We start from the raw sequence: 12,341 nt of genomic DNA on the forward strand, positions 1-12,341 counted from the left end.
AAAAATCTTACAAAAATGAAGGCAAAATAAAGACATTTTCAGACAAACAAAAGTAAAGTTTGTCATAGACGACTCCTCATTAAAGGAAATTCTAAAAGAGTCTTCTTGGCCAGGTATGGTGGCTCACGTCTGAAATCCCAAAGCTTTGGGAGGCCAAGGCAGGAAGATCACTTGAGGCTAGGAGTTCAAGACCAGCCTTGGGAAACATAACAAGATCTCATCTCTACAAAAAAAATTTTATTTAATTAACTAGATGCAGTGGTATGCACCTGTAGTCCTAGCTACTCCAGAATCTGAGGTGGAAGGAATGCTTGAGCCTGGAGGTTTGAGGTTACAGTGAGCTATCACAGTGCCACTGCATTCCAGCCTTGGTGACAGAGCAAGACCCTGTCTCTAAAAATAAAATAAAATGAAACAAAACAAAGGGTGTTATCCAGATAAAGTTACTTCTATCTAGAAAGTGATGGGTGCAGGAAGGAATGAAAATCAAAGAAAGGGTCAAATATATGGGCATATCTAAGTAACAGTGACTACACAGAATAGTAATGTCTTGTGGAGGTTAAAGATAGGTGAAGAGAATCTAAAGCTCTTGCATTGTCCAAGAAGAGGGTAAACATATCAATTAAATATCAAACTTCGATAAACTTAGGATTGTTTTAATCTTTAGGTAACCACTGAAAAAATTTCAAAAGGGTATATAATTTCAAAGTTAATAGAGGAAAACATGGAATTATAAAAAACGTTTTGAGTCCAGGCATGGTGGCTCACACCTGTAATCCCAACACTTTGGGAGGCCAAGGCATGAGGATCACTTGACCCCAGGAGTTCAAGAACAGCCTGGACAAAGTACTAAGATCTCATCCCTACAAAATATGTTTTTTTTTAAATTAGCTGGGTGTGGTGGTGTACACCTGTAGTCCCAGCTACTCAGGAGGCTGATGTGGGAGTATTGCTTGAGCAAAGGAGGTTGAGGCTGCAGTGAGCTGTGTTTGTGTCCCTAGACTCCAGACTGGGCAACAGAGTGAGACCCTGTCTCAAAAAAAAAAAAAAAAAAAGTTTTGATCAATGCAAAAGAAGAGAGGAAAGAGAAAGAAAGATAGGAGAGAAAGAAGCATAGAATGGATAGGCCAAGTAGAAAGCACACAGATACCTAAATATATGACTGACCAAATTAATGTAGACCAAAGACTTTCTTAAGAGAAAAAAAAAAGTCAGAATAAAAGAAAAGCCAACTATATGCTATTAACAGCATAAGCACACAGAAATGTTGAGAGTAAAAGTATGAAAGAAGTCATATTTTGCAAATACTAATTTTAAAAAAACCCTGCAGTCCTTATACTAATCTGAGAGAAAAAATGAACTTTTAAACAAAAATCATTATTAGAAAGAGAAAGAAGCATTTCATAATGGTAAAAACGTCAATTCACCACGAAGATGTAACAATCCTAAACTTGAATGTTCCTAATAAGACAGCTTCCAAACATATAAAGCAAAAATTCTCAGGAACTAGCAGGAGAAATAAGCAAATTCACAATCATAATGTGGTATTTTATCACACCTTTCTCAGTAAATAATTTTTTAAGTAAGGAAGGATATGAAATGTTTGAGTGCCATCATTAACAAAACTGATCCACACTGAATCCAATAACTACAACATTCACATCACTTTCAGAACATTCACCAAAACTGACCACATAATGAACTGTAAAGCAAATCTCAATAAATATCAAAAGAATAAAATAATACAGAATAGATTCTCTAATAGTATAATTAAGCTAGAATTCAATAATAAGAAGCATGACGTAGTAAAAAAAAACACACACACACACACACAAAAACAAACAAAAAAAAAACGTATTTGTCTCTGCTCATTTCCTGGCACACGGCTCTAAAACTTTGAGTCTTCGGAGTGATAAGTGGCTTTCTATATGCTAACGGGATGAATGGTAGGTACCTGGGGGCTCCTGAACAGCCTCAGGACAGGTGCTGGCTGCCAGGGGGGCCAACCATGAGAGTCAGCCTTACTCTCTAACTTCTGGAGAGGAGAGATGGGCTGAAGGTTGAGTTCATCACCAGTGGCCAATTAATTAATCATATCTGCATAATGGAGCCTCCATAAAAACCCAAAAGGATGGGGTTCAACGGGATTCTGGGTTGATGAACACATGGAAGATGCTGAGAAGGTGGCATACCCAAAAAGGGCATGGAAGCCCATGGCCCTTTTCCCCATATCTTGCCCTACCCACATCTTCCATCTGACTCTTCCTGAACTGTATTCTTTAATAGCCCAATAATCTTGTAAAGAAACTGTTTTCTTGAGTTGTGTGCACCATTCTAGCAAATGATAGAACCTGAGAAACGGGTCATGGGAACTCTGATTTGTAGCCAAGTCGGACAGAGGTTGTGGGTAACCTGGGGATCCACCACACGCAATTGGTATCTGAAGTGGAAAGCAGTCTGGTAGGACTGAGATCATAACCCATGGGGTCTGTGCTAACTCAGGGTAGATAGTGTCAGAATTGAATTTAATTGTAGGACATTCAGTTGGTGTCTACCAGAGAAATGAACTGAATCACTGTAGGAAAAAAAAAAACCCACATATTTGGTGGCCAGAAACGTTGGTGTGAGCAATGGACGAAAAAACAGTTTTCCTTTTGTTGATGTAGGGGAGTTTGTTCTTGCAATAAGATAAACAAAAACTCATCAACAGTTTGGAATTTAGTAAATACACTTCTAAATACTCATGGGTCAAGAAGAAACCACAATCAGAATTACAGAAACATTCTGAAATGAATGACAATAAATACAGTACCAACATAAATTTATAAATTGCAGAAAAATAAGTTGAAAAGATTATGAAGAATACAATAAAAGTCTACCACTCATTAATAAAAAACAAATATTCTAATACATTCCTTTTCAATATTTTCATCAAGAAAGTATATACAGTTTTACCTCAAAAGCCTAAGACTTAACCCCTTGTTCTAAAAAAAAAAAAAGAAAAACCCATAAACTTTATTTTAATGGCTATAAAAATATTCAACTTATATTTCACTTTCTGTATAAATCTTTAAGGACAGTTATTTTTATAATTTCCTTCCCCAGTGAGTGCCTAGGATTGCAATAATTTCATGTGTTAATTCAAAAAAATAAACTTAGGTCTAGAAGGTTTTTAATAAGCAAATGCACAGAAACATTACTCTCTCTCATGTATTAGAAATAAGTATTTTTCCTTCACAAGGTTTTCTTTTCTCTCGACTGTTCCTGATAAGCATTCAAGTGTTCCTACCTCTTGTATGAAAGCCCAAAGAAATGTAAACTTTCTTTTAAGTTTTAAGTTAAGCATTTAATAAAGTGTTACAGCATTAATTCAGGACCCTAAAAGAAATTACATTTGTAAAATATCATACACAATAAATGTAGCAGAGTCACTTACCACTTGACCTATTTTTACGACTTGATTTCCCACCAGTAAGCAGCATCTTGAGACTATTCCGAAACATGGTTATACTATTCTACTGTGAAACTGTAAAAGAAAATATAGAAAAATGTGTTTAAGAAAACTTGATTTTCATAGCATAAGAGGGTGGCTATAGTCAATAACTGTACATTTTTTAATAACTTAAAGGGTGCAACTGGACTGTTTGCAACTCAATAAACAAATGATTGAGGACAGGTACCCCATTCTTCATAATGTGCTTATTTAACATTGCATGCCTGTATCAAAACATTTCATGTACCCCATAAATATATACACCTACTATGATAAAAATTTAAAAAGAAGAAAACTTGATTGTCTATCCAAAATACTAAGAATTAATTTTAAATTCATTATAAAGAATTAACTATATTTACCCCATAAATATATACAACTATTATTTATCCATAATAGAAAATTTAAAAAATAATAAAAGTGGTAAACCAGAAAAAGAAAATTATGTTTAAATATATAGTACACAACTATAACTATATGACAAAAAAGACTATTAAACATTTAAATAGTTCCTTAAAAAAATACAATACTTTTGACTACCCTAAGAAATAAAGGCAGCTATCACTGAGGATGCACAGAAATAGAAAACATAATTAGGGAGCTATAAATACTGTCTACCTTTTACTTGACTCTCCATTCTTGGACAATTTTCCCACATGACGCACAAACACACAGCCCCACACACACACATTCTAGGAACTGATCGCACCTGCAGAATTTCCACTGGTCAAGCCAGAATTCTATCTCCCAAGACTACAGCTACGCATGAATCCATGCCTATTCCATGTCCCACTCCTACCAAAGGAAAACTCTCTGACTGCTTTGCATTACATTCACTCTCACCTTCCCAAGAATTTTATTTTAAAAAATCATCTTCCTTTTCTCTGAAACAGCTTTAATGTTTTTTCTCTCTCCTGAATCATTCCAGTCATAACATAAACATATTTTAGTCTATCTTGTTCAAAAAGAAAGCCCCACTCTTTACTCCACCACGATTCAATGACTGTTCTTATATCCTCACTCTTCTTCACAGGAAAATTTTCCAAAAGTGTTGTAAGTACTTGGTGTGTCCGGCAGATTAAATAGAGCAAACGTGAAATGGGACACAGGTCAACAGAAAATATCCAAACCAAAGCATAGAGAGAAGACAAAAAATTATAGAAAAGAGTACCAGACGCATATGGAACCACTGAAAAGTTTTATCATACGTATAACTGAAATTTCATAGCAGTGTGAAAACTGGGAAGAAGCAATATATGAAATGCTAGCAACCAAGAATTGTCTAACATTAATTAAAGACATGAAGCCACATCTGAAGAAGCTTGTCAAACTCAAGCAGAATAACTACAAAGAAAAACACTAAGTAAATCATAGTCAAACTGCTAAAAACTAAAGACAACTTTTAAAACAGCCAGACCCCCCAAAAAACACATTTACAGTAGCAAGAATCAACAGACTGAAAGATACTTTCAACAGAAATGATGAATAGCAGAAAATGATTTTAAAATTCTGAAAAAAAAAAAAAAACTGGTGCCAATCAAGCAATTTACTCTCAGTTTAAAATATCTTTGCAAATGAAAATCAAAAGAAAAAACAAAGAATTTATTACTAAAATGGAGTTCTTCCAACAGAAGGAAAATGATACTAGACAAAGGCATACATGCAAAAAACAAGAGCCGCAGAAAGGGTAAATATGTTCTTAAGTATTAATAAATAATGACTATAAAAATAACATTGATAGGCTGTTCTTTAAAATATATAGATTTAAAATGCATGACAACAATAAAAAAGGAAGGAGTAGGGTAATGGAATTGAAGTTTCTAAGATATCTGTATTACCCGAGAAGAGAAGTAATAATTCATGTTAGACTTCAATAACTCAAAAAGTCATGTAGTAACCTCTAAGATATTCACTAAAAGCAAACTGAGGAGATAAAAAGAATAAGTAAAACATTTGACTAAACCAAAGAAAGTAAGACATAAGAGAAAAAGTAGCATAGATCTGTGGATAAATGTAAGACAAATAGTAAGGTTTATAACTTAAACTCAAATTATATCCATTACTATGTTCAACACTCTAGTAGAAGACTATAAATATAGAAGAACCGGATGCAAAATGATAGGAAAAGATATACCATTCAAACTCCAACAAAAAGAAAAGTGGCATCACTATGCCAATATCAGGCAAAGTACACTTAAGGCAATATGTATTACTAAAGATAAAAGCATTTCTTAATAATTAAAAAGTCATATCAACAAGAAGATGGCATAATTCTTTCGTCTGTATTGAGACAGAGTCTCATGCTGTCACCCAGGCTGGAGAACAGTGGTGTGATTATAGCTCACTGCAACCTCAAATTCCTGGGCTCAAGTGATCCTCCCACCCCAGCCACCGAAGTAGCTAGAACTACAGGTGTGAGCTCCCACACACCACTAATTTTTCTCATTTTTTCTAAATATGGGGTCTTACTATGTTTCCCAGGCCAGTCTCTAACTACTGGGCTCAAGCAAACCTCCCACCTCAGCCTCCCAAAGTGCTGAGAATACAGGCGTGAGCCATCACATCTAGCCAAGACAGCACAATTCTAAATCAATGGACCCCATAAGAAAGCCTAAAAACATTTAAAACAAAAAGTATACAAAACTAAAAGGTGACAGACAAATCCACAGTTACATGGGAGACCAACACACCTTTGTCAATAGCTACAAGACCAAGTAGACAAAAAAAAACAAAAACTATGATATATTTGAACTACATGATTAAATAACTAGACTTGAATATATATAAGCAAATTTCTCTTCCAAATAAAAACAAACTATAACACAAAACACATACCAAAATGGACCACATGTTAGGTCATAAAAGTATCAGCAAATTTTGAAATCTTTCAGAGTATATTCCCTAACCACAAAGCAATTAAGCTAGATGTAAATATTTTTTAACCTAGAAAATCTCCTATTGCTTAAAAATTAAGTGATATACTTCTAAATAAAGTTGAACAAAGTAAATAAATCACAACAGGTAATTTTAAATATTTGTAATGAGTGATAACAAAAATGACTTATGGGAATTCACAGGATAAAACTAAAGCAATGATTTTAAAGGAATTTATACCTTAAATGTATGTATTAGAAGTGAAGGATGAAAATCAGTATCTAAGCTTCTATTTCAAAAAGTTCAAAAGCAAGCAGCAAATAGAACTCAAAGAAAGTAGAAGGAAGGGAAAGAGTAAAAAGAAAAAAAATGAAATAGAAAACAAAGGCAAAATATAAAATCAACAAAGCCACACATCAGATTTCTGAAAAGTATTAAATCTGCTAAACCAAGGCTGATTGAGGAAAGAAAAAAAGAAATCACCAATATCAGAAATGAAACAGATGACATCATTTCAGATCCTTAATTTAAAAAATAAGATATTAAGAACAACTTTATACCAAATTTAACATTTAACATAAAATGTAAAATTCTTTGAAAAACACAACTTGTCAAAATTAACAAAATGTTAATTTAACCAAAATGTTAAGAAAAAATATAAAATAGCCCCCCCCCAAAAAAAAAAGAAAGAAAGAAAAGAAAACGAAAAGGAAATCTGGTTGTATGAATCTTTTAGCCACAATGCCTAGTTCATGGTAGGCTCTCAATATTTCTTGAATGAGTAAATAAATTGAGCAAAGACATGATTCATCAGATTACTGACTTAGTAAAGAAAGGGCATAATAAAAGTGTTTCATTTGGCGAGAAACGATATTAAATCAACCAGAACCATGAGGACTACCTAGACTGAATGTGTACCAGGGAATCAAGAAAAGGCATGAAAATTCTAGGAATAGTTCAAAATTTTATCTGAGAGAAAACCAAGAAAATTCTAGGCTTACTTAGACTTCAAACTCAAACTCTGATTATTCTACACACAGTTGTTCAAATTATCGAAAGGAAAAAAAAGTATTGAGCGCAGATTATCATTATCATAAAAACAGCAATTTATTACTTAAAATTTACTAAGAGTCAAAAAAGATCAGGAGAACATACTTGTTGATTTAGGTAAAATATATTGATGGGTGGCATAAATTACAGTGATGGCTACTTTTTGAAGATGTAGAGGGTTTTTTTTTTTTTTTTTCTAGTTTTAAAACTTTTAAAATTACTTCAATATATAGAAAAGTAAAACATAAAGCTACTCATCTCATAGTTACATTTTGATTAAATTATTTTCCTTAAGTTAACATTCCAATAGAAAACTGATCATAATAAAATATTAATATAGGAACTCCACAAATTGAAGCTAAGTGGGAGAAGGCAGTTTGGTCGAATTGCTGCTAATATATATCTAAATTTTACCCCACTTTTCCAAATTTTATATCCAAACTTTTATTAAAATGTTCACTCAGGAGGAATCATGAGATAAATTCCTGGCAAGTGAAATATCTGGACAGGAAAATAACAAGCCATTCACAGGCCCCCAATCATTTCTTACTTTCTTATACTTAGCTGATTTGAACCTTATGTTATCTACATGGTCCCTAAGTTTTTATGTTTGTGACACCCGTTCTAAACCATTCAGGAGGAGTACTGACTTCTTAATGGTCCACCAAGGCCGGAGACTCAATAACCTATTTCAGTGTCTTCTTCTGCTATATTATCAACAGGCAATCAATTTTCATTTTCAATGTTCATCCCTCCTGTGTATTTAAAGCTTTTCTTACCCTGTTGTTTAAAAAAAAGTAAAACATTCCATGTATAAAAATGTTTATGCAATTAATAATGTAATCAAATTAACTATTAAGTACTTCTGTACTATTCTGATAATCATGACATCATGTTAATATTTCCATTCTAATGCCAGCTTTTTATTTTAACTTATTATTGTAGATTCAAGGGGATATGTGTAGATTTGTTTTCTTGGTAAAATGCATGTGACAGGGTTTGGTGTACAGATTTTGTCACTCAGGTAATAAGCATAGTATCCAATAGGTAATTTTTTGATTCTCACCTTCCACACTCCTCCATCCTCAAGTAGGCCCTGGTGTGTGTTCTTCCTTTCTTGTCCACATGTGCTCAGTGTTATCTCCCACTTGTGAGAACATAAAGTAATTGTTTTCTGTTCCTGCATTAGTGTGCTTAGGATAATGGCTTCCAGCTCCTCTGTCCATGTTGCTGCAAAGGACATGATCTTATTCTTTTATGCCTGCATAGTATTACATGGTGCATATATACATTTTCTTTATCCAGTCTACCGCTGATGAGCATTTAGGTTGATTTCACGATGTTGCTATTGTGAACAGAGCTATGATGAACATCCAAGCACATGTCTTTTTGGTAGAACAATTTACATTGCTTTGGGCATATACCAGAGATGGCCAATCTTTTGGCTTTCCTGGGCTACAGTGGAAGAAGAGTTATCTTAGGCCACACATAAAACACACTCATGCTAGTAACAGTCGATTAGCTTTAAAAAAAAAAAAAAGTTGCAAAAAAATCTCATAATGTTTTAAGAAAGTTTACAAATTTGTGTTGGTTATCTAAGTCTCTAATAATTTGTTTTATGAATGTGGGTGCCCCTGTGTTGGGTGCACATTATGTTTACAACAATTAGGTCTTCCTGTTGAACTGAATCCTTTGCCATTATGTAATGCCTTTTTGTCTCTTTTGACCATTGTTGGTTTAAAGTCTGTGTATTAGGCTGTTCTTGCACTACTATAAATACCTGAGACTAGGTGATTTATAAGAAAAGAGGTTTAATTGGCTTGCAGTTCTGCAGGCTGCACAGGAAGCATAGCTCCACCATCTGCTTCTAGGGAGGCCTCAGGAAGCTTTTACTCATGGCAGGTGAAGCAGGAGCAGCCACAGGAAATGGCCAGAGCAGGAGTGAGAGAGAGAGCGTGTGTGTTGGGGGGAGGTTTCACACACTTTCAAAATGACCAGATCTCATAAGAGCTCACTCACTGCTGTAAAGTTAGCACCAAGCCATGAGGGATCTGCTCCCATGACCCAAATACCTCCCTCAAGGCCCTGCCCCATCTCCAGCATTGGGGATTACAATTCAACATGAAATTTGGGCAGGGACAAATATTCAAACTATATCAGTCTGTTTTGTCTGAAATTAGAATAGGAACCCCTGCTTTTTTCTGTTTCCCGTTTGCTTGATGGATTTTTCTCCATCCCTTTACTTCGACCCTATGTGTGTTGATATTGATATGTGTGGATTTGATCCTGTCACGTTATTAGCTGGTTATTATGCAGACTTGACTGTGTAGCTGCTTTACAGTGTCAATCGTCTATGTACTTAAGTGTGTTTATTGTGGTGGCCAGTAATGGTCTTCCTTTTCCATATTCAGCACTCTCTTGAGGACCTCTTGTAAGGCAGGTCTGATGGTAATGAATTCCATTGGCAATTGCTTGTCTGCAAAGGATCTTATTTCTCCTTCATTTACAAAGTTTAGTTTGGCTAGATAGGAAATTTTTGGTTAGAATTTCTTTTCTTTAAGAATGCTGAATACAGGCCCCCAATCTGTTCTTGTTTGTAGAGTTTCTGCTGAAAAGTCTGCTGTTAACCAGGGGTTCCCTTTTTAAGTGACCAGCCCCTTCTTTCTAGCCGCGTTTAACATTTTCTTCTTTCGGTTCAACCTTGGAGAATCTAATGATTATGTGTCTTGGGGATATTCATCTCACATGGATTTTCTGCATTTCCTGATTTGGATGGTGCCCTCTCTGGTGAGGTTGGGGGAATTTTCATGGATGACGTTCTCAAATATGTTGTCCAAGTTGCTTGCCTTCTCTCCCGCTTTTTCAGGGATGCCAATGAGTTGTAAATTTGATCTCTTTACACAATCCCATATTTCTCAGAGATTCTGTTCATTCTTCTTTATTGTTTTTTCTTTATTTTTGTCTGACTGAGTTATTTCAGAGAACTGGTCTTCGAGCTCTGAGATTCATTCCTCAGCTTGGTCGATTCTGCTGTTAATATTTGCAATTGTATTATGAAATTCTTGAAGTGAGTTTTTCAGCTCTATGTAATCATTCTGGATCTTAAAATGGCCATTTCATCTTTCAGCTCCTGTTTCATTTTACTGTATTCCTTATATTCCTGGTATTGGGTTTTGACTTTCTCCTGAATCTCAATGATCTTCATTTCTAACCATGTTCTGAATTCTCTGTCATCTCAGCCTGTTTGCCAGCTTTTTAAAAAATAACTTTTCTATATCCACTTCCTGCTTAAATGGTTTGATATTATTTTATTCTCACTTTTGGTTTGGTGGTGGATTGGCTTATTCTTATTTTTGACCTGGTTTCCAGTCTGAGAAATAAGTTTCTTGACATTAGAACTATGCCAAATAAATAAATTATGCCATTAAAATGCTTTAATAGTTTATAGATTGAAGAAAATGTTTCAAATGGTAAGAAAATTAAAAATAAGGTAAGGTAATATATTAAGATATTATCTGAAAGCCTCTAATTGCAAAAATAGGACCACAAACTGATCCAAATGGTGAACTAAGTATTATCTTTCCAGTCAATCCATACAATCTCCTTTTACGATTTTCTCCACAATAACAATTTAGACACGACCTTCAGAGTCCTTTTGAATACAAATCTGTTCATATAATTATAAAAAGCAAGTTACATATATTTAAAGTAAATGCTATCCATTTTCTAGCATTTGTCAACATAGAGCTTCTCCTCTGAGAAATTTCTGCAGGAGAACACAACACACACACACTAATGCATTTAATAAACACTTCCAATAACTTTTTAAACATTACAGATAAGATGCAGGGTTAATAATGCACACATGATGAAAATATTGGAATAAAGTAGTAATTTTATAATACATGGCACCAAAGGAAGAGATGCTAAACAGTTAAATATACATCCTTAATTTTTTAATGTATATTTGAAAGATATCTAAAAGAATAACTCCTTATACAGAAAGCCCAAGAAAATATGGCAGAATATAATTAATGACTATATAGGTATTTAATGTTTAGCATATTTTTATCTCACTAAACTGTAAAAGCTACATAACCACTGAAGACATAGCAGCTAGCATGGTAACTGGAACATAAAAGGAATTTAAGCTAGGCTTGGTGTTTCATGCCTGTAATCTCAATGCTTTGGGAGGCCAAGGCAGGAGGATCACTTGAGCCTAAGAGTTCAAGACCAGCCTGGGCAACACAGCAAGTCATCACCTCAACAACAACGCCACCACCAGCAGGCATGGTGGTGTACAGCTGTAGTCCCAGCTACTCAGGAAGCTGAGAGGCAGGAGAACTGCTTGAGTCCACGAGTTCAAACTTACAGTGAACTATGATCATACCACTGCACGCCAGCCTGGGTGACAGAAAGAGAGGAGACTCTTTTTTTAAAAAAAAAAAAAAAAAAAAAACGAGGCTGGGTGCAGTGGTTCACACCTGCAATCCCAGCAACTTGGGAGGTCCCAAGGCAGGAAGATCACCTGAGGTCAGGAGTTCGAGACCAGCCTGGCCAACCTGGTGAAACCCCGTCTATACTAAAAATACAAAAAAATTAGCCAGGCATGGTGGTGCACGGCCTATAATCCCAGCTACTTGGGAGGCTGAGCAGGAGAATCACTTGAACCTGGGAGGCGGAGAGTGCAGTGAAAACCCAGATCACGCCACTGCCACTGCACGCCTCGGCAACAAGAGCGGAACTCCATCTCCAAAAAAAAAAAAAAAAAAAAAAGAAGAAAAGAAAATTTAGGGAATATCTGCTGAAAGCATGAGAGGCTCTAAAAAATACAATCGCAAATAATCTCAAAAAAATAAAGAAAGAAATAGAGAAGAATGGAAGAACTCAAAAGAGTACTATTTAACTATACTGGGAGAAGTAA

At 34.9% G+C, this 12,341-nt stretch overlaps 1 protein-coding gene across 1 annotated transcript in view; it reads right to left on the reverse strand.

Moving 5' to 3' along the window:
* The window catches only part of TANC2 (tetratricopeptide repeat, ankyrin repeat and coiled-coil containing 2), a 483,987-nt gene that overhangs the window by 428,992 nt on the left and 42,654 nt on the right, over positions 1-12,341 (reverse strand). The window contains exon 2 of the mRNA XM_017882923.1: positions 3,437-3,526. Within this exon, the coding sequence (XP_017738412.1) occupies positions 3,437-3,503 (67 nt within the window). The 5' untranslated portion in view covers positions 3,504-3,526. The remainder of the gene's footprint in view (positions 1-3,436; positions 3,527-12,341) is intronic.

The sequence above is a fragment of the Rhinopithecus bieti genome, unplaced genomic scaffold (genome assembly GCF_001698545.2).
Source record: "Rhinopithecus bieti isolate Rb0 unplaced genomic scaffold, ASM169854v2 scaffold_12928, whole genome shotgun sequence".
Lineage (NCBI taxonomy): Eukaryota > Metazoa > Chordata > Mammalia > Primates > Cercopithecidae > Rhinopithecus > Rhinopithecus bieti.